At 42.7% G+C, this 23,370-nt stretch overlaps 2 protein-coding genes across 6 annotated transcripts in view; both read left to right on the forward strand.

Moving 5' to 3' along the window:
- Positions 1 to 10,259, forward strand: part of CDC123 (cell division cycle 123) — a 59,289-nt gene extending 49,030 nt beyond the window's left edge. For all 5 annotated transcript variants that reach the window (XM_015067788.3, XM_027073417.2, XM_015067790.3 and 2 more), the window contains 3 exons: positions 4,692 to 4,820; positions 9,036 to 9,173; positions 10,018 to 10,259. In XM_015067788.3, the coding sequence (XP_014923274.1) occupies positions 4,692 to 4,820; positions 9,036 to 9,173; positions 10,018 to 10,044 (294 nt within the window). In that variant the 3' untranslated portion in view covers positions 10,045 to 10,259. The remainder of the gene's footprint in view (positions 1 to 4,691; positions 4,821 to 9,035; positions 9,174 to 10,017) is intronic.
- Positions 10,260 to 10,407: 148 nt separating this feature from the next.
- CAMK1D (calcium/calmodulin dependent protein kinase ID) overlaps positions 10,408 to 23,370 on the forward strand; it is a 503,116-nt gene continuing 490,153 nt past the window's right edge. Inside the window, exon 1 of the mRNA XM_053225283.1 lies at positions 10,408 to 13,494. Coding sequence (XP_053081258.1) covers positions 13,391 to 13,494 — 104 coding nt within the window. The 5' untranslated portion in view covers positions 10,408 to 13,390. The remainder of the gene's footprint in view (positions 13,495 to 23,370) is intronic.

Here is a 23,370-nt window from a genome sequence, read left to right on the forward strand (position 1 = left end):
AATGTCTGAAGTATTCTGTAGATGTTTGTTACATTAAGCTTGGTGATAATGTGAAAATCTATGTCTTATGGACAAAATGATGTCTGAGGAGACCTTCAAGATAATAGAGATTTGGGGGAAATGGATGGGATATAGATGTAATAAGACTGGCTGTGATGTTCCCCAGGATAATTGTTGAAACCGAGTGGTAGCTTTTTGGGGTTCTTTATACTATTTTGTCTACTTTGTATGTATTTAAACTTTTTCATATAAAAATTTTTTTAACTTTAAAAACCATGAAAAAATATCTGTATCTTCCCTAATTTTTGGTCTACTTAATTTATCAGTTACTGAACAAGGTATGTTAAAATCTCCAGCTTTCTAATTCTGTCAGTTTTTGTGATAACATATTTTAAGGGTATGTTCTTAGACAAATGCTAGTTTATAATGGTCTTGTTTATCCAGTGAATTCTCATTAGGTGGTGACCTTCTCTATCCCTAAGAATGCTTTTGTGGTTTTCACATTAAAGTATGTTTTGTCTGGTATTAATAGTGTTAGTATAATTTTCTTTTGGTCTTAGAATTTACCTTTTTTCATTCCTATTAGTTTTAGCCTTTAGGTTTTAAGTGTGTGCACATATCTTATAAGTGGCACATTGTTGGGTTTTGTTTTTTTAATCACCAACAATTTCTGGCTTTAACAGGTTTGCATATATTATATTTGCTATCTGAATGTTTTATACCATCTTGAGTTTTCAATTTGCTTTTCTGTGTTTTTGTTCTCTCCTTTCATTTATATTACTGGCTTTTGTTTATTCTTTCCATCCTACCCTTTCCCCCTAAATTTTGAAGTTTTGAGTTTTATTTATTTTGGTAGTTACTGTTAAATCTTAATAAGGATATTTATTAAACTCAAAAGTTAATCTCACTTCCTGTTGCCCTCATGATACAAAGACCTTGGAACACTAATTCCCAGTACCTGCTTACATTTTACGTATGATTTCTGATTTTGAGTTCCACTTGGCATTTAATAGCCCTAAATTAGTCATGACTGTTGCTATTCACTTTCTTTGCTTACTAGTGCCTCTTACCACTCCTCTTTGGATCCATTTTCTGTTTAGTAGTATATTCTTTAGTAGAAATTCCCTCAGCTACTGGCTGGAAGAGTTTTTAGCTTTCAAGCATGAATGGCAAGCTTAGCTGGGTATAGAATTTTTGGTTGACAAGTTCTGTTGCCTCAGCATGTTGAAGACATTGCTCCGTTGTCGTTGGCATCTTTTTTTTCCTTTTCTTTTGTCTTTTTTGAATACTTCCTAAGTCCAAGAATTCATTTCCTTTGTCACTTGTGAGAAATTCTCAGCTATCTTTTTTTAAAGTTTATTTATTTATTTTGGAGGGAGAGAGCAGGGGAGGGGAAGGGCAGAGAGAGGAGACAGAGAATCCTAAGCAGGCTCTGTGAGCACAGAGCCCCACATGGGGCTTAAACTCACAAATCATGAGATCATGACCTAAGCCAAAATCAAGAGTTGGACGCTAAACCAACTGAGCCACCTAGGTGCCCCTCAGCTATCGTTTCATATGTTATCTCTTTCTTTCTGGGTTCTGTCCTTTGGAAATCTGTTTAGAGGAATGTTAGTGCATCTCATTTTATCCTCATGTGTGCCAACTTTTTCTCTACCTCTACCTCTTTTCTTTCCTGTACTGTGTTGTGTAATTTTCTCAGATACATCTTGTTTACATCTTTTAGCTGTGTCCAACTGGATACGTTTTAACCTTCCACTAAGTTTGAATTGTATTAGCTACATTTTGTCATTTCTGTAGGTTCCATTTGGTAACTTCAGTTCTGTGTATGTTTTTTTTCATAGTATCTTGCATCTTTGGGTTTTGATTTCTTTTATACTTTCAGTCTTTTAAAACTGCTGCATTTTTTGATCAGAGTTTTTGAGAAATAATTTACATAGAGTAAAATTCATCCTTTTTAGGGTATAGTTCTGATAGTTTTGACAGGTATATCCAGTTGTATAATCACTGCTACAGTGAATGTGTAGAACTCCATCACTCCCCCAAATTTCCTCATGACCCTCCCTGTACCCTACCCCCTGGCAAACACTGCTCTGTAAAACCTTCTGAGTTTTAAACTTTTTAGTTGATAAAACATTTGCGTTGCTCAAAAATTAAATCAATGTGAAAATATATGTAGGAAGTCTTACCCTCTTCCTCTGTATTCCTACAGGTTTACATTTATCAGTTTCTTATATATCCTTCCAGTATTTCTTGATGCAAAAACAAGCAGTATACTTATTTTTTTCATCTTTCTTACAGAAGAGTTAGCATATGATATACACACTGCACCTTGCTTTATATACACATTTGTTTAAAACATTGTATTTTTTAGAGCTTTCCAGTTTCTTACAATGGCGTAGTGTTTAATTTTGTGGATATACTATATAGTTTAGCTATTTTCCTGTCAATTAATACATAGCTTATTTCTAGTGTTTTACAAACTCCTGTGAACAATCCTGTGTGTGTGTGTGTGTGTGTGTGTGTGTGTGTGTGTGTGTCCCGGCCTGAGCTCTTTGAATGAATAGATTCTGTGTTATTGATCTTTATGCTCAGTGCCTAGCAGTGTTTGGTGCATAGAGATTTATTTGGGCGGGTGAGGGGGTGGTTAGTTGGTGGATAAGTCAGCGTGACCACTCTTATCTGATGGATTGCCTAAAAACAGAATTTCTCAGGATGTCTTGTGCCTGAGATATCACATAAAAAACATGTTACAGCTATAAAATCCTCATTCTGATGGTTTGTTTCATACCTTATTACAGCTGGTTTCATTTTCCTTTAAAGTGGAGGCTGCCTTCTGAGCTACGGAACACACACTGCCAGCTGTCAGTCCTAACAGTGGTGGTGTACTTTGTTTTTTATTTGTTTTGCTTGTTTTTTATAGGATGGCATATTTTTAGTTTACGGAGCTTAATATTCCTATACTAACAAGTACGGTAGGGTTCCCCCCCCTTTTTAATAATGAGGTGGTTTTACTGGTTGTAAAAACTCAAGTAGAAAGAGTTTGGAGGTTAGAAAATACCTATTTTGTTAAAATAACATCCAGTATGTTAAAGACATCTTAGTAATCACCCCATAGTAAAGCTAACATCACAGAAGAAGATGGTGAAAGGCTGACATTGCACAGAGTCAAACAACGTACAAGTGGTTGTAGAATCTCTGTGAGGAAACAACTCAAGTGGCAAGACTTATGGGCTTTCTCCTGGGGTTTGTATATAGTAGGAAACTTACCAAAAGGTGTGTGGTCCAAACTTCTTGTAATGGTTCTTGGCTATTTACTACATGTTTCTGATGTTTGAAACTAGTCCTAATAAGGTGTTTCATCTTTCTTAAAATTGTCCTGTAACCCAGATGAAAAGCAGTGCTAGATAATAATGCCAGCTCGACAGTCCAGTTCCTGAGGTGTATGTAATTTTGTACACGCACATCTGATCAAGACGCGATTACATAGTTACAGAAAAAATTAATTGCCAACAACAAAATGGTTCAGTTTTTTTTTAAATTTTTTTTTAACGTTTATTTATTTTTGAGACAGAGAGAGAGCATGAACGGGGGAGGGCCAGAGAGAGAGGGAGACACACAATCCAAAACAGGCTCCAGGCTCTGAGCTGTCAGCACAGAGCCTGACGCGGGGCTCGAACTCACGGACCGCGAAACCATGACCCGAGCTGAAGTGGGACACTCAACCGACTGAGCCACCCAGGCGCCCCTGGTTCAGTTTTATAAATGTTTCCGTGAGAAAAATCAAGAGGAACAATGATAAAGGTTTCAAGGAAACACTTAATCTACTAAATGGCACATGGATCTCTGTGATCAACGGTGGCTTTAATCTCTTGGCAGGATTTTCCAGATTTCCCAGGTGTGTTTCATCAGTTACTCTGCTGCTTTATATACTAAGATGCACCTCCCTAACCTGACTCATGATCAGGTCAGAAGTATTCCTTCCTCGAGGCTGGAACCTATCCAATTGCCCACCACTACTCAGAACAGAAGACAGAAGTTTCTTTTAAAGATTGATCTGTTTTGTTTTGTTTTGTTTTGTTTTCATCTTCATGAGCCGCAAGCTCTATCATGCAGACAAAACAAATACTACATTAAGGCATCAAGGTTAGAGAGCACTGAGCACTTTCCGACATCTTTCATATGTTTTTTTAAACCTCCTCCCCGCTTTGTAGCAGGCTCTTGAGGGTAAGGAGGGTGCTCTCAGATCTGCCGGCTCTTCCCTGCCTCCGCCTGGCTTCCTCTTGTCAGAGAAGTGTACAGACAGCCTTGAAAGCGTTCCAGTCATGCTGTTTCGGTGGAACCATTTTGTGAGATTGTCCTTTCTCCTCCTTGGGTTTTTTGACTTTTAATTTCTGAGTGATTCCAGGCAGGAAGTTGACGTGTCTGCCTTCATCAGGCCTTTGCTTTCCTAGGCCCCTTCTCTGCATTCAGCGGCAGCCTTCTCCCTGGGCCTGGCGCTGCCTTCTTTAGACGGGTGACCCTTTCTCAGCTGGGACCTGGAGGAACTGTCTTTTGAAATGAGTTAAAAGATTTTTAAGATTACCTTTCGGGTAAAATAATGTGAAGATGATCTTCCAGATAAGACAGATGACATATTGGAAGTGTTTGGTTTTTTTCCCTGCTTACTAAGTTTTCTCTCTTCACTCCAGGGGAAGGTGTGGCTGATTGACTTTAATCCATTTGGTGAAGTAACTGATTCACTGCTGTTTACATGGGAAGAACTGATATCTGGAAGAAACTTAAAAGGTGATTTTAGTGAAGGAGAAGGCCTGGAGCAGGTAAGGGGATAAAAAAGATACCAGGAAACCTTATAATCTACTGAATAATGGCTTGCTTGTTCTTTAGGCACGAACACAGATTTGCCAATAGATACTTGCCTGTGGAGGTGACCAAAAAAGCATGTGTGTTGTGATTCATTTGTTTAACATTATAAAAACAAATAATGATTATCTTTTATATATTTCCCTAGTTGTTTTTCTTTCTCTTGGCTCCTTCCGTCCTGCCCACATGGAAGAATCTTGACCCTGGGTCACTTTATATGTTGACGCTGATCCTAACGCCACCTGCTGACCCCTGAGAGAGCGAAACTGCAGGTGCTCTGCACTGTCTTTGCCCCATCGAGGGGGCCCTCCTATGGTGTTTGCCTCACCAGCTTCCTCTTCCACCCACGGTGGCCATGCCACACCTCTGCACACCCCTCACACCTCCTTGCTCATCATCCCTTTCCTCCTCAGCAGATGATTCCACGTCCTTCACAGGAAGAAAATCTGGTGTGAATTGACTCCATATAATTGTCCTCGAACCAACAAGCATCCCTGCGTCCCTCCTCCTGAGTCTAACAGCATGCCGTTCCTTCCTGCCTCTTCTGATACCCATGCTGCCATTCACTCCTTCCTGTCCCTGTTCTCTTCTGTACCCACCCTCCATCTGTGTTTGCACATCTTCTGTCCTAATAGACAAACGCCTTTTAACACCATGTCTTCAGCCAGCCCTTCTGTCTCATCTTCACAGCCAGACTTTCTTTGAACAACACCTTTGTGTTGCTTTTTTCTACTTGGAAAATTAATACATGCCCCCTTTTTTTAATGTTTATTTTTGAGAGAGAGAATGAGTACAAGCCAGGAAGGGGCAGAGAAAGGGAGATAGAGGATCCGAAGCAGGCTCTGCACTGTCAGCTCAGAGCCCGATGTGGGGCTCAAACTCAAAAACCATGAGATCGTGGGGTGCCTGGGTGTGGCTCAGTCGGTTGAGCATCCAACTTCGGCTCAGGTCATGATCTCCCAGTTCGTGGGTTCAAGCCCCGCATCCGGGCTCTGTGCTGACAGCTCAGAGCCTGGAGCCTGCTTCGGATTCTGGGTCTCCCTCTCTCTGCCCCTCCTCGGCTTGCATTCTGTCTGTCTCTCTCTCAAAAATGAATAAACATTAAAAAAAAACAAAAAAAACAAAAAAAAAACCCATGAGATTGTGACCTGAGCCCAAGTCGGATATTTAACTGAGCCACCCAGGCGCCACAGCCCATGCCCATTTTTAAAGAGAATTCTGAAATTGCCCGTAATCCTACCACCTCGAGAACCATGGTTTATATTTTTGTATATCATATTTGGTATGTATAACATATCTGTAAATATATATACAAACTTTAAAAAAAATTTTTTTTTTCAACGTTTATTTATTTTTGGGACAGAGAGAGACAGAGCATGAACGGGGGAGGGGCAGAGAGAGAGAGGGAGACACAGAATCGGAAACAGGCTCCAGGCTCTGAGCCATCAGCCCAGAGCCCGACGCAGGGCTCGAACTCACGGACCGCGAGATCGTGACCTGGCTGAAGTCGGACGCTTAACTGACTGCGCCACCCAGGCGCCCCGATACAAACTTTTTAAATGAGAATGTACTACCTCCCTGTTACCTTATGTGTATTTTTTATATCGTTTTTACAAAGTCGTGTTTCTACCTGCTCATTTTCAAGGACAGAATTAGATTGCCATCCTTACCACTTCCGTTAACATCAGTGCGGGCATGTGTCTGTAGGCACCTACACTCACATTTCCCACTAGTGGGACTGTAGCAGCCTCACTCATGCTAGCGTGTGACCTGCTTTTTGTAGCTGCTCAGTAGTTGTGCATGTGGCAGCCGGCTTCCTTCCCTGGCCACCTCTGCCTGCTGCTTCCCACCTGTGCGCCCTCCACCCACTGCCGGGGTGCCCCCGTCCCTGCCGCTCCACGGAAACCGCACCCAACAAGGGCTCCACTGACCCGTTGCCGATGCCAGTGGACGGTGCACCGCCCTTTTCTCACTTAACCCCTTGGCAAGTGTTACCCCTCTGGGTTTTCACCACACTCTTCCCTCGGTTTCCGTGACACAAGCTCTCCTCCCGGCCTTCTTTCTGCTTTTCTGGAGGCCGCCTCGCCTTCAGTGTGCACATCTTTTCTCTTGTCTCCGTCTGAAAGGCTTCTTTTCATCCTTTCTCTGTCCTGGGCCCTCTGGGGCCCTGTTCTTCTGGATGTGGCTCAGATGGTGGTTTTCCCTGTCACGGCTCTTGCCCTGCTGTGGCGTACTTCCCTGTGTCCAGCCTCAGATTGTAAGTTTCCGAGCACAGGGGTAGTATCTCTCGTGTTCTCCGCAGATCTGTGCAGCTTGGCACAATTCTGGCACAGCGGATTTTTGTGGAATTAACGAGTGCAGGAATTTTCTTTGTGCTGGCATCTTAGATTTGGGGGCCATTCAATCTGAGCGTCAAGGAAAGAGAATGTAAATTATGCAGCACAGGGTTATTTTTAAAGATGAGGGACGCAGTCAGTGGATAGAAACGGTTTGTACAAAATTCACTCTATGATCCAAATCTTTTCTTTCTTTTTAACTTAAACAACATTATATTGGAGGTCGGGGGAGGACAGGGAACAAGAACTGGCTCCCGCTTTTTCCCCGGTGTCATGTCCTGCTGTCTCCCCATCCTTACTCCCCACTGCTAGAGAACCGGCTTTCCTTCTGGGCCTCGCAGTCCCCCCTGGCTGTGCCCACTGCCTTTCAGGCCATGCTCAGTCCCCGTCCGAGTCCCCAGACCTCACGAGGCTGCTTTCGTCCTGCTCTTCAGTCCCCGTGGCCCCTCCTCAGCAAGGTCTTACCATCCTGGTGAAGTAGCCTGTGTTGTTCTCCTCATATTATGGCACCCGGATGTTGTGTTTTTCTAACACCTCTTACTATCTGAAATGATCTTGCTGTTGTAGTTATTTGCTTGTTTATTGGCTGGCTGCCAGTCTGGTTTACCAGTTGATCTCCTATACCTAGGACAAGGTGAGCACCACGTGGATGTTTCCTAAGTATTTGTCAGATGATTGGTCTGTCTGTCATAAGATACGGCCTGCTTTCTAGGGCTCTGCGGTCCTGTTCTACTCCAGTTCGTGGCCTGTCTCCATCTGCTGGACCCCATTCATCCCTCACCTAGATATTTGCCACCCAGGAAGTCCAAACCCGAGGCCTTCTGTCTCTGAAATCCTTTTTTGGCACAAGGCAACGTGTAAATATTAAATGCAAGACTCTAAGCAAGTACGTTGAAGAACGTGAAGACTTGTTAAATGTGAAACTCAAATTTGCAGTTTTCCATAGGTGCTGAGAGAGATAAATAAGTAAGTTAAATGACTAAGAGAAGCACAAAAGTGTAGGGTCCAGGGCAGTACTTCTCAACTGTGTACCTGTACAAAATGATAATACTGAGAAAGCACTCCAGCCTGCATGAGATTGCTCAAGGCCAGAGAGAACTAGCCATAGGCCTCGGGCCCATTCCGGGGCTAAGGAACCCATAACCCATATTCAGGACACAGTGGCTGGTAGCATTTAGGGCTTGGCCATAGCTCTCCATGAGGACACTGTTTTCAGATACTATGTGTTTACTTTCCAGTGAACATGTGGAAGTATTCTCTCTTTTTTTTTTCCTGTTTATTTTGAGAGAGAGTATGCGCATGAGTGGAGGGAGAGGACAGAGAGCAAGAATCCCAAGCAGGCTCCGTGCTGTCAGCGCAGAGCCCAGCATAGGGCTCGATCTCACAGACTGTGAGATCATGACCTGAGCCAAAACCAAGAGTCGGATACTTAACTGACTGAGCCACCCAGGCACCCCCATGTGGAAGTATTCTTAAAATCTTGGTGTTTCTTTCACTTCAGAATCTTATTTTCTGGGATACGTGGGTGGCTCAGTTGGTTAAGTGTCTGACTCTTGATTTTGGCTCAGGTCACAGTTGTGAGAAGGAACCCTGAGTCAGGCTCCTTGCTGGGAGTGGAGTCTGCTTAAGATTCTCTCTCTCTCTCTTTTCCTCTGCCCCCTCTCTGCTTGTTCGCACATGTGTACATACACGGTCACACTCAAAAAAAGTTTTATTTTCTTCCTTACCTCGTACAGAAGGGAACATGAAATTGTTATACTAGGATCTTTGTCACTTTGACGAATAGACTTAAAAAGATAATTTTTCACAGACTTTCCCCTTTTTTTCTTTGTACAGGATTCTCCAGCTTTCCGTTGCACAAACAGTGAAGTGACAGTTCAACCAAGTCCCTATCTGAGTTACCGACTTCCCAAGGACTTTGTAGACCTGTCTACTGGGGAGGATGCTCACAAACTCATAGATTTTCTTAAACTGGTAAAGTATATATATACTTAGTACACATACGTGTACACCTTTGTTTTCAAATTTTCAAATTGACTTTGTAATATTTCATTTTAGTTATATATAGTACCTAGGTTTTATTTGGTGATTATGAATTAATTGGGCAGAATTACTGAGGTCATCTTATAAAGAAATATATGAAGTACGCTGAAAGAATAATTCGCTTAGAATGATAGGAAATGTGTTTTATGTTTATGCTTTTTGAATAATTTTCACAGTACTTCTGACTTCTTTTTAAAAATTTTTTTAGTGTTTATTTATTTTGAAAGAGAGATAGAACACAAGCAAGGAGGGGCAGAGAGAGAGGGAAACAAAATCCAAAGCAGGCTCAGGGCTCTGAGCTGTCAGCACAGAGCCCAATGCAGAGCTTGAACTCAACGAACCATGAGATCATGACCTGAGCCAAAGTCTCATGTTTAACTGACTGAGCCACCCAGGCGCCCCATAATACTTCTGATTTTGAAGGAAGTCTTTATACTGTTATTGGGCTAAGAGAAGATCTAGCTCTCTGCTATGGTTATTTGGCAGGGGGGGGGGGGGATATGTGTATTTGTACTTGTGTGTTTCTGTGTGGGAATTTTTGCGCATGTGGAAGAAAGTCAAGTATTCAAATAGCTGAGGGTAATGTGCCCAGGGGCCAAAGTGATAAACTAGTCCGATGAATTAGTTAAGGCATATTTTTCCGTCATGATTTTCAATCATATCTTTGACCAGGGCCTCTAGAAAATTATATTTGCTGACAGAAAAAGTGATCTTGGCTGAACATAGATCCCCAGTAGAATGTGCTGTTTTAATGTATCTTGGTTTCCCTTGACAGAAAAGAAATCAGCAAGAGGATGACTGATTAGAGTGCCAGAGTTAAGTCCGAGGTAAAGAGGAGACCACCTTGGTGTCAAAAGGCTGCTCTGAGCTCGCAACTTCTGTTCCCCCTCTTGGGTCAGGGTGGGAGACAGTGTGAAATCAATAGCTTTTTATATCCATGTATATTAAGCTGGAAGAAAATGGAGGGACTTTGCTACCTGTAAAAATAAATAATAAATAGATCTTAAACATAGGAAAGCATACTGTTCTGATGATAAAATACCTTCTGTGAAATACCTCACTCTTTTGGCTCAGTCTGTTTAGATTTACCGATGTTTCTTGTGCTGTTTTTATACCTATTGGGTAGATGGGCGAATTTATATTTGTTATACAGAAATGGGTTCTTGTTTAATCATTACTTTTTCACAGAAAAAAGTTGAACCTTCTATTACTGTAGAAAATATTTTTCCTACTTTGAGAGAATTTTCATGTAAGTTTTCTACTGGTTTATCTTTGGTTTGTTTGTCGGTAAAATAATACAGACTTCTCAAGCTATCACATAACCTTGAAAATGTCTGTATATTACAACTAGTCTAATATGTATTAGTAAAATGATCACAGAGTTAGAATTTGGCCTTTTTAAAAAATACCGGAATTTTGGGGAGGTAAGTTCACTTAGGCCACCATTTTAGTAATTATTCTTCAGTGCCCTAATTGATGATGAGGATATCATCAATACTAATTTACTTAGTACTTACTATATACTGAGACACTCTGCCATGTGATCTTTGTGTATTGTTTTACATTGTGGAACAGTTTGAAGGAAATCATTCCTAGGGTATCTATGTAGTGTGTATGAAGGAATATTTTACTAGTTGGAGGTATGTTTTTCAACTTAGGAGAGCACATATGAATGTTCCCATAGGAAGGTAGGGAAATGGAGCAGAGTTTCCCCTTTCCGTTTGGTTAAGGCAGATTATACATAATGAAGAAAGGTATTTCTTTTTTGGTTATCTCAAATTGTAGCTTTTTGTGTGGTTTCTCAGTTATAACACTTGGATATTAGTATTTTAAATACAAAATACAAAGATCAACTTGTGATCTTTGTACTCAGTATATCATATGCCATTTCTGAGGCCAGTTGTCTGGAATTGAGGTGCTTTAAAATATTTTTGGTTTTTAAATAAACTGCTCATGAGGGACTTAACTGTTAACTCATAATGGAGGGATTTATAATCACGAGTTGATTTAAACTTAGCTCTGGAAGCGGGCTTTGTCAAGGTGGTACTTCACCAGCCCAAAAGAAAAAAAAAATAGTTGATATATTTTAATATCAATTGAAAAAATTGGACTATAAGTAATAAAAAGACTGAAGCAAAATTTGGCAAATATTTTATAAAAAGCACAATTCTTGGTGCAAAACTCACTAAATTTTTGCATTAATTTTCATGAGGCATTATCGAGTTCAACTCTCACTTCACTTTTAAAAATGTGACTTTTCTACATTGTCCCCTTAGTGTATTTAATTTTGGCTGATTATCCTGATGTGAATAGTAAATACAGGATAGTATGCAGGAAATATTCTCCTTGGTTGAAATATCATTTTTGCCTCCTAAAGATTAGTTTTGAGTATCTTTTTATTTTATTTTATTTTATTGGCATTATCTGTCCTTTTTTTGAGGTACCTCAGGTTTGTGCTTGAATTTAGAAAGTGAATTCATTAGCTCGGTTCTGAAATCCTACCTTCTGAAGAGAAGACGTTGCATCTGTTTAGTCAGATTGGGACAAACATGTTTACTTTGTGCTACAGAACGGCAGCATGTAGGATGGGCCTCCAGTATAGCGCATGTTGCCAAAAAGTTGTGTTTTTTTCCGTTTCTTTTTAAATGTTTATCTATTTTGAGAGAGGAAGAGGGAGTATAAGCAGGGGAGGGACAGAGAGAGGGGGAGAGAATTGGAAGCAGACTCATTGATGTCGGCGCAGAGCTCGATGCTCACAAACCATGAGATCATGACTTGAGCAAAACTCAAGAGTCTGGCGCTGAGCCACCCAGGCACCCTCAAAAGTTCTGTTTTTAAGCCTCGTGTTGATGTGCATTTTCTGAGTTCTCATAAAGTTTTCCCATCTACTCAGTCATTTCTCTTTCTGATAATTGAGGACTGTGTCAAAAAAACAAACAAATGTTACATGATTGGGTTTTTTGGCTTGCTTTCTTACCTATAAGTTAGGTGAATAATAACCATAAGTTCATGCATTTGTTAAATGAGAGCCCATGCAACACTTTTCATATAGTGTGTTGTACTTACTAAGCCCCCAACACATGGTAGCCGTCATTATCATTATGCTTTGCAGACCTAGTACGCTAAAGGCAAGTTCGTTCTTTCTTTCTTTCTTTCTTTCTTTTTTTTTTTTTGTGGGTTTTTTCTTTGAGAGACAGCACATGCGTGTGTGCCTGTGGGAGAGGGAGAGCGAGAATCCCAAAGCAGGCTCAGCACCTTCAGCGCAGAGCCAGATGCGGGGAGGCAGCTGTGAGATCATGACCGGAGCCTAAATTAAGAATTGGCGCCCAAGCGTTGGAGCCACCCAGGCCACCCGAGGCAGGTTGTTTTTTAATAGAATCAAGAAAATTTTGAGTGGTGGAGGACTTTAGAGATTGTTCAGCCCAGTTTCTTTTCCTTTTACCCTCCTTTCCTCCTCCCTGCCCTTCCCCCCCCTTCTTCATTTTTTAACACAGCAGAAAACTGCTGCCTAGAGAAGTTAAGACTTGTCCAAAATTGTAGCAGAATCGGGGCCATGAAAGAACTTTTCTAATGCTGTTCTCTAAGGGTTTTTAGCCTAATATTTTCTATAGATAAGTTTCATCCAGAACAAATTACTATTTTAATAATGGAATTTTCAAAAAAATTTTTGAGTGCACTTAGACACAAGGTTACATTAGTTTCAGGTGCACAACATAGTGATTCCACAGATTTATACATGATGTTGTGTTTACCACACGTGTATGTAGCCAGGAATTTTTTTTTTCCCCAATAAAAGTAAGTACAAATTCACCTCACATTTGTGTGGAAGAATTTGATGAAAAGCGTGCGGAAATTAAATGAAATCAGCGTCTTTAAAAGATGAATTCAGTTTCATGTTTATATTAACCAGGCTGATCTTGAGAGGTGACAGTGACTTTTAGACATTTTAAAGACAGAATTTCTCTGTGATTGTTCCTTGGTTCCCACGTGGCGCTGGCTCCTAGAACACAGCGTCGGTAAGGGACGCCGGAAAGTGACGGCGGGCTGGCCGCGCACACGCAGCGCGGGGGTCCTGCGAACGCGCGGAGAGGCGTGCGAAGGACACGCGGCCGCACAGAGGCGGCGGGCAGCCCGCGGGTCTGGCACGAATGACCTCGAGAGCACGCAGTCACACGCGGCTCTTTTCAGTCAAGGGAAACCAAACCACAGCCACCCTCGCAAGTGCACACAGGCTGCGTGGTAAGCCCGTCAGGTAAGAGTGCTGCCGCAGCGACTCGTCCCTCGTCCCTCGGGCCGGCCCTCCCCGGGCAGGACCGTGTCAGGTGCCGTGTGGGCGTCTGGGCCGTCCTGCCTCACGGACCCCGCCAGGTGGCCCAGCAGCCGCGGAGGCGGGCACTGTGTGTGGCGAGTAAAGGGCTGTGGACAGAGACGTCCGCTCTGGTGAGAAGGAAGCCCCGGGGTGGCGCTAAGCAAGCGCGACCTGGGGCTGAGGAGAGCCCAGACCAGTCTTGAGGTGGGAGTGGGGTGGGGGCAGGGCAGGGACGCCGCAGGCGGGGGGGGGGGGGGGGGGACCACGCGCAGGCGCACGCGCCCGCCGAGACGGGAGAGGCCGCGGGGGTGGAGGGCCAGGGACCTGCCCAGCGTCTGAGGTGTGAGGATTTCACGCTCACGGCCCCCGCGGGGTGGGAAGCCGGGGCAGGGTTTTAAGCGAGGAAGAGAGATGGTCTAGGTTAGGTGTTTGAAGGGCTTTTCTGGTTTCTGTGTGAAAAGCGGATCAGTCGGGAGAAGGGTGCCTCATGGTGATAATGTGGCTCCGTCGACGGGCCGATGGGGGCGTGGCCGAGGGGGAGTGTGGGCGGCAGGGGGGGGCAGGAAGGGTGGAATCGGGAAATGGGGGCGGCCTCGAGGGGAACCCAGAGGGCCAGTGGTTGCACGGCCGGCTGAGGGGGAGCCTGGGCTGCAGGGAGGGGGCGGGAAGGGCGGGAGGAACACGGTCGAAGCCCAGGTTCTGGGTTTGAGCCGTCAGGCGCGACGTAATGTGGTTTGTCTAACGGGAAAGACGAAAAGACGAGGGAAATCGAAATGCTGGTCTTGGACACGAACTCGAGATTCCAGTGACTGACCCAAACAAGGATGTGGAGACACATTGGATTCCACTATTGGAGCTTGTGTGCAAGGAGCCGTGGGGGGTCGGGAAGGCACGCAGGGCGCCCGCGACGGCAGTCCAGCAATGGCTCTGTGTTCAGCTGGGTGGGACACGGCTAGCGGGTTGAATATACCAGAACAGTTGTGCTTATGTATTAGGAGTAGTAGTAAGACTTACTGTGGGCAGTGTGAATATAGAATGGTTACTCTTACTGACTTTGACGTGTCAAGTACAACTCTCTCTCTTCACACAATAAAGTTGATAATATATGGCAGTATAATTATGTTGAGATTCTCTGAGCATTATTAATTTTATGAAAGCCTCTGTGGGAACCACATATGACTTACATTGTATTTGCCGCATCACTGATTTTCTTTCTTTCTTTTTTTTTTATAAAACTTTTCCCCCTACTTAATTTTTTCCTTTCCTTTTTTTTTAAATTTTATTTTTTTAAATTTATATCCAAATTACCATATAGTGCAACAATGATTTCAGGAGTAGATTCCTTAGTGCTCCTTACCCATTTAGCCCTTCCCCCCTCCCACAACCCCTCCAGTAACCCTCAGTTTGTTCTCCATATTTATGAGTCTCTTCTGTTTTGTCCCCCTCCCTGTTTTTATATTATTTTTGTTTCCCTTCCCTTATGTTCATCTGTTTTGTCTCTTAAAGTCCTCATATGAGTGAAGTCATATGATACTTGTATTTCTCTACTTTCACTTAGCATAATACCCTCCAGTTCCACCCACATAGTTGCACATGGCAAGATTTCATTCTTTTTGATTGCCGAGTAATACTCCATTGTATGTATGTACCACATCTTCTTTATCCATTCATCCATCGATGGACATTTGGGCTCTTTCCTTACTCTGGCTATTGTTGATAGTGCTGCTATAAACATGGGGGTGCATGTACCCCTTCAAAACAGCACACCCGTATCCCTTGGATAAATACTTAGTAGTGTGATTGCTGGGTCATAGGGTAGTTCTATTTTTAATTTTTTGAGGAAACTCCTTACTGTTTTCCACAGTGGCTGTACCAGCTTGCATTCCCATGCATCACTGATTTTCTTGACTCTTTGAGACTCGTGTTTAATATGTCGAGTTCTTAGGTGGATTATCTCCCCATGTATTATTCATGGACTTTTAGTCAAGTAAAGACTTAAATGGATTTCTCCTGTGAATTACAAGTGGCCTGCCCTCGATTCTTGAAAAAACGTCTATAAAATGTCAGCACTGACTTTGGAACCAGGCAAGCAGCTGAGGAGTCAACTACCCATTCATAGTTGTATATACAAGCAATCATTGGGAAATTGAGTGTAAATAACCTTACAACCTTCTAAATGAGCTACCGCGATGCTTCATAATTTGAGGAGAAATGGATTTCTCTGAGAATCTGATGGAAGCTATGGGCTTGCCTGAGGTGGTCTTAGACCCCAGATTAAGAATCCCTGGTTTGAAGCCACGTAGGATCAGACTGGAAGCCAAGGCTTCTGTAGTTGTAGGAATGGGACCATTTCATAATGTGTAGTGTACCTGCACTTTTAAGAGTTTCTAACTTTACTAGTTTCTAACAATGGTGTTTATGTAATTAATTCATTTATAGTGCATCCCCTTCAGATTGTCAGTTTTCATAAAGTAAACTGTGTGTTAGAATTCAACCAGAGAATGGCCCCTGGGTGGCTCAGTCGGTTGAGCGTCCAACTTTGGCTCAGGTCATGATCTCACAGTTCGTGGGTTTGAGCCCCACGTCGGGCTCTATGCTGATGGCTCGGAACCTGGAGCCTGCTTCAGATTCTGTGTCTCCCTCTCTCTCTGCTCCTCCCCTGCTCACGCTCTGTCTCTCTGTCTCTCAAAAATAAACATTAAAAAAAATTAAAAAAAAAATTCAACCAGTGAAAAAGAACCAGTATGAAATAGATATGTACATGCATTCATATGCATATGTAAAATCTCCTTACTGCATGTGTGTTTATATGTACACACATTATATACACACATATATAAATATATGCATATGTGTGTGTGTGTAAATACAATAAAATATTTTATTACAAGGGATTGATTTATGCAGTTGAGGTGCACTCGCTATGCAAGTCTGAAATCTGTAGGCCAGGCTGGAACTCTGTGAGCATGAGTGGAAGCTCTTGTCCACAGGTAGATTTTCATTTCCTCCTCTCAGGAAAGCCTCAGCCCTGCTTTTAACACCCTCCAACTGGTTAAGTCAGGCCCACCATGATATTCTTCCTTATTTAAAATTAACAGATAGGGATTTTAGTTAGTTCTGCAAAAATCGCTTCACAGCAGAACCTAGGTTAATGTTTGAGTAACGCTGGAGAGTCATCGCAGACTGGATAAGAAGGTTGCATTGTACTTTAGAAGCTAATTCTGGTGATGGCTTATAATAGATGTATTTCAAGAGTATACTGTGTGACTTAAGTAATAATTCTGATTGTGTTTAAAAGAATGACTGGGGCACCTGGGTGGCTCAGTCAGTTAAATGTCCGACTTTGGCTCGGGTCATGATCTCATGGTCTGTGGGTTTGAGCCCCACATTGGGCTCTGTGCTGACAGCTCAAAGCCTGGAGCCTCCCTTTGGATTCTGTCTCTCCCTCTCCCTCTCCCCCACCCACACTCTGTCTCTCTCTCTCAAAAATAAACATTAAATAAATAAGTATATAAATAAAGGAGCAACTGATTATTCACTGGAATAGGTGTTATCCTTGGAAGCAGGTGGTTTAGAGAAGACTATATACTTATTTTGTGATGCCACCACCACTCCAAAAGCCTTTCCTTAAATTTTTTGGGGAAGTTCCATCAGATCCATTTATAAGCCACAGAAGAAAATCTACCTTACTGTTTCGTTCAATACCTTGTTTTTTTGACCAAAAATGTTACACAGTTCCATATCACTTTTCTTTCTTATTCATCAGAAATGGTTCAGAATTTTTCCAAAATTCACATGTCATCCTCAAGAAGCCTTAATCCATTTTATGTGCCACTAGGACATTAACCTTCCTGAAACACAATTCCAGTCATTCTAACACTTACAGCCTCTCGGCTTCCCATTGCTTGCAAGTTAAAGTACAGGCTTCGGTGGGCATCCAAAGCCCTGTGCAGTGTTGCCTCAATCTGTCTTTATGGGCTAATTTCATCCTCACCAGCACATACTGTTCTCCAGCCAACCTAGATTACTTGATATAGCTGAGGATATCCTTATCTTTCTCATCTGCTCCCTCTGCTGTGCCTCCCCCCTTTACCCCCACTCACCTCCTGCCCAGTCTTCTGGTTATTAAAAGCCAGCCTTCACAGACTGGCTCAAGTGGTATGTTCCTCATGAAATTATCCAGAGGGTTTCTTCTGTGCTGGAATTTTCAAGGCACTCTGATATTACTGTTCCTCTTACATTTAGAACCTGATGCAGTATTTGTAGGATGTAGCTATCATGATCTTTCTACTTATTATAAACATAGGGCAAGAATGGAATCCTTGCTTTGTTGTCTCCCAGTGGTCTGGTACTCTGTCTTGGCCAAATGGAATGTGACTTAACATCATTGAAGGTGATCTGACTTAGATGCAATTAAAATGAGTTCCCTAAACACTTTCCACAACAAGAGCATCACCCAAGCTAATGCATCACTCTCAAGGTCGACAGTTTGAATAATGCAACACTCAATTATGTATGTTCATCTTTTTTATTCACCTTATAGAATCACTGCTCCAAAAAGTTCCTAGAGTTCTTGTCTTCCCTTAACTGAACCAGATCATCAAAACCTATTGCTGATATCTCAAGCCATAGTATTCATGATAGAGCATGTGCTGGCCCTTAAACTGTGAATAAACTCTGAGTATTTCTGCCTATTCTAAAAAAATTCTGTAGAATTTTAGTATATTCTGTGCTTGCTTGCTCTTCATCTTTCAGACATTTGTACCCCTTTCTAGTCCCCATCCCCAGCACTAACAAGCACTGTCTCAGTATGAGGCAGGCACAGACAGAACTGTAGCCACTACCTGGGGGGGGCTATACCTTCCATATGTTTAAAAGTCATTCAGAACGATAACCTCTTAGAAGGTAGTTCTGTTTTTGTTTTGTTTGTTTTACATTGAAGTGAAAAATCATGATTGTGGGTTGTTGAATGTCACCACAGCCCTAGGAACCAGACTGCCTGGTTTAGAATTGGCTTTGTTACCTGCTGACAGCGTGGTCCAGGGCAAAGTACTGAATCTCTCTGGCCCTCTGGTTCCCAGTCTGCAAAACAGAGATGGCAATAGCACCTACCTCTCAGAGTTGTTTCTAGACGTCATTGTAGGACAGTTCTTGGCATCGTAGCCCATGTTCAGTATACACAAGCTCTTACTTGCTATATTACATCGCTGTCGTGTGATTTCAGTGAGCTGTTAACTTCTATATTATAATAATCCAATAATATTTTCTCTTTCTGCCTTTCTTTGTTTGTGGGAAGGGTTCTAATGAGAGATCCCACTGTGTTTATTTTCTCCATCCTACCTGCATACCCAGCCTTTTCCCTTCCACAGTATTGCCTTCAGTGGAACCAACATTCACACAGCTTCCCAAGACTCTGGTTTCCTGAGTGTCAATGTGTGCATTTCTGGAGCCACTCCACTTGGCCTTGGACAAGGAAGAAGCAGCATGCGGGGTAAACGTTTCGTTGAGAATAGAACAGATATATCAGAAATGCTTCAGATATAATTATATTAATGCAACAGAGTAGTGACTGAAACAAATACACCCATTCAGGAGACACAAGAAATGACCAACCTGGAAATAAAAAATTCTAGGATAAAGGAATGCCAAGTGCTTTGTGTACATTACCTAATTTTTAAGTCTATAGCTATATGAATTAAGCAATAATTTCTCCCATTTTACAGAAGATGAATCTGTAGGTTTTGGTCTAGATAACAAGCAGTATGTTAGACATACGATTCAAACCCACATAAGCTTTAGACTAAAACCTCCGTGATTCACTCTATGTTCTACTACTTCAGAACTCACAGAAGAATAACCTGGAGTCTGTGCGGGTTTATCCAGACTGTCTTTAATCTGTGGCCCTTTTAATTTTCCTCTACAAGTAGAGTATATAGAGCGTTCTTAGAAAATCCTGACGGAGGCCATTGACAGAAATGTCTCCTACTCTCACGAGCTAGACAACCAAGTACAGAACAAATTTGGAAGCATACAGAAAGAAACTTGAATCTGCTCTGTACTTCTGGGACAGACTGCTTTCATTGTTCTGTTTCAAGAGTTAATGATTCTCTCAGCATACCAATCACTGCCCACTTAAATCAGGTTGGTTCACTGTACTTCCACAGTGAAATTCCAAGAGGCCCACCGTTCCTCCCGGAGGCCGGGGCGCCAGCCCTTCCAGAGAGCATGTGCTCTGTCCTCTGGACCTGACGAGCTCCCTCAGCTTTGTCTTGGTTCTGTAATTCAGTGTCAGTACTCATGGCTCCATTTGTATATTTTTATTGTGTGCCCTCAGTTAAGCTTTTGGCTTAATGCCATCCCTTCTCCTAAAACAGTAGTAAAGCTACACATTACACGACTGGGTGTTGTACCCGTGTGTTCTTGTTCTAAATAAATTGTGATTGAATACATAGTTCACCTTTCATTACATTTGGAAGAAAACAGTGGCACACCTACAAATCTGAAAGCTTATGTGTTGATACTGGGCACTTTCTTCTTGCTCTTCAGCACTTTAGAGTGTAAGCATGATGCACCTGTGTGGCTGCTGGGAATAAGCATCAGGGCCGGTGCAATATTTTAGAATTTTCACTTGTTTCTAGGTCTTAGGTTACTATATATTTTTTCCCTGCTGATTTCCCTTTTATTCTGATTCCCCTGGACTGGTAGGAGGTGATAGTCCCTGACCTCGAGGAGGTTTACAGTCCAGTGGTGAAATAGGGACACACACACAGAATGTCCAAGAAAAGATAGGTAGATACACATATGTGTTAACAGCCAAAGAGCAGTAATTGAAGATGTGTTTTGATTTATAGTTGGTTTTATAAGGTGTGGAAAGTGAAGTTTTATAAATTAAAGGTTGGTTTAATTTATTGAGTTTATGAGAACAGGACTCTGTGGTTAAAAAAATAAGTCCTCCTGGGGCACCTGAGTGGCTCAGTCAGTTAAGTGTCCGACTTTGGCTCAGGTCATGACCTCACGGTTGGTGAGTTTGAGCCCCACGTCGGGCTCTGGGCTGACAGCTCAGAGCCTGGAGCCCGCTTCAGATTGTGTCTCCCTGCATCTGCCCCTCCGCTGCTTGCACTCTGTCTCTCGCATTGTCTCAAAAATAAATAAACATTAAAAAAAAAAAAAAATTAAAAAAAAATCCTCCCAATATGTCTCATTATGCAAATACCTATTCATCAAATGATCAGTCCTAAATGTGGTTTGTTGCATATCTGTTTTCTTTAATGCCACACTCTCCATATGCATACTATGATGGCATTTGAGAAGGGAGATAGGGCTTGTTGAAAGAATTGTACTTTCTGTGTCAGACTTCCCTGACTAGGATATAAATGATTATTGGTTGTGATTGGAGAATCAGGGCACGAGAGGATACTGTGTGGGTGCCTAAACTCTGATATACAGTGGTCTTCATGGAAGATTTGTGTGCAAAGCATTGAAAGGCTTTGGCACACTACCTTCCTGCCTGCATTTATTTGCAGTTCACAGGGTGTCTGACTGCTAAGAAGTTCAGCCAACCATTTCTCTGAGCAGGTAGAGGCTCGTCTTTCTTTTGATGGGATAGATTTCTGAAGAAGTAAGCCCATCCTTAATCTCATTGAGTTCTTTCCAGTCACATCATTGCAAAACATTGGGCTAACAGACATGGTTCGTTATTTACCTTCCTCCCCAGCTCCCAGCCCCAAATGAGAAGGGAGGGGGAAGGGAGCAGTGGGGCAAGAAAGAGCACGGAGGTTGTATACGTACATGTCTATGGACACATGAACTCACAACTGTTAAAGATGATTTGCTTCGGTGTGCTAGGTAGGTCGTGATTTGGGAATAAGGACATGTGCTGGGAACATGAAGGAAGAATCATCAAAAGATAGGATACTACAGCTTGACAGATGACTGGGAACAACCTAATCTCTGTGGAAACTTTTCAGTGGGTCACAAAGTAGAATAAACAGTGGAGCCAGGGCAGAACACTGGAGGGTTTTTCTCCAAACCATCATGCCAGACTCACAACATTCCCTCAGTAAATTATAGGTCTTTTTCTTCTTTCTTCCTCTTTCTGTTCCCCCACATTTGTTCCCCTTTTTTCCTCCCAAGAAGTCATCTTGTACAGCCACAGTTTACAAGCATGGCCCATTGTTGGAGTCTGAGGAACTAGACAGGACTATACCCAGCATTATACATTGATTCTTGAGGAAGGAACTGACAGCTTGCTCTTTAATGGCTACAAATTGCTTTGTTAGATGAAAAGTGTTGTTGCATCGAAAATTGCTTTGTTAGATGAAAAGTGTTGTTGCATCGACGCCAAGTAACATTATTGCTTTTAGGGGTGTTTGTTGTCAGGGTGGCCAAGGGCATTTATCTCTAGGCCCACTGGAAGCCCACACTTCCCCAGCCAGAATTCATATCTGTTTCTGTCACGTACAAGAGATGCAGAGCACACGCATTGGAGACGCTGAGAGCATCGTTGCTCTCAGTTTTTAAAATAAAGTGGTCACCCCAAAAAAAAGGACATTAGGTAGGGACATGGGAAAGAGGGGATGGAAAGGCATATTCTCAAATACTCTTCAGTGGCGTCTGAACTGCCAGGGGATTTAGGGTTGGAGAAATAAATGGAGTGGGAAGAGACACAACATTTTTAAACAGATGACTTAAAATCCAGTCCAGAGCAAAAGGATCATGAGGACCTCTTCCAATAAGCTAGTAGGTATGAGAAATGAAAGGGTGCAAGGCTGTCACCATCACCATCTGTTGTTTGAAATGGAAATGAGAGTTCCTGGGGTGAGCACCTTTAGAAAACAAGAGATAGGGGTACCTGGCTGGCTCAGTTGGTAGAGCATTTGACTCTCGACCTCAGGGTTATGAGTTCAAGCTCCACATTAGAACTTTCTTTAAAAAAAAAAAAAGAGATAAAGATCCCAGGATTTTGAACTCAAAATAAAGCTGTGGTGGCACAATTTGAATAATGGGAAGAAATGTGGTCAATCAGTAAAGAAGCTTCGGTTGCAAGCGACAGAAACTAGTACTGATTAACCATAGGAAGGAGGATGTACTGGAAGGATTTAAGGTACCTCAGAGACTTCACAGCAAAGCTGAATAAACAGGGACCCAAGCAGTCTCAGAGATCTAGTGGGGAGTGTCACCAGGACTCAGCCACCAAAGAGATTGTGGCTTCTGTCCTGCTGTTAGTCTGCTTTAGACCCAGAATCCCAGGACAGAGAGTCTGATGGGCCAAGCTTATTAGGTCAAGGGGAAATGAATGCTATTGATTGGAACAGTGTGGACAATAGCTCCCCAGAAACTGAAAGGACGAGGGAGATGGAAGGCACTGCGGTCTTGGGAAGCTCTCGGGGAAGAGAAGGCACAAGGCCCAACGTTTAAGCAGTGGTTGGAACCCCAAGTCAGGGTGGGACAGAGCCCTTTGATTGATAGGCCCAGCAAGACTGCATGCTCTGGGGGAAGGGAAGTTCCTCAAGACAAAATAGGAACCGGCAAAGGGACGGGGTTGCAGGGTGACAAAACAGCAGAGGCCCACTCATTCCACGTGTGCGGGCGATGGGGAAGAGAAAGGGCGCTGCATGGAGGCATCTCTTGAGATTCTTACCAATCCTTGTTGGAGGTGCGGGGGCAGCACTCCGGGGCCTCGGCTGCATCAAAGCCTCTATTCTTCCCTATTCTCTGCTCATTTCTCTTCTCTGTCGTGTGCGGTTTCTTACCTGATGTCTGCTTCCATGTTCCGATTTTACCACAGCGTGTGGAGGAGTTGTTACATACGAGACGTCA

This window comes from Acinonyx jubatus, chromosome B4, assembly GCF_027475565.1.
Source record: "Acinonyx jubatus isolate Ajub_Pintada_27869175 chromosome B4, VMU_Ajub_asm_v1.0, whole genome shotgun sequence".
NCBI classification, from domain to species: domain Eukaryota; kingdom Metazoa; phylum Chordata; class Mammalia; order Carnivora; family Felidae; genus Acinonyx; species Acinonyx jubatus.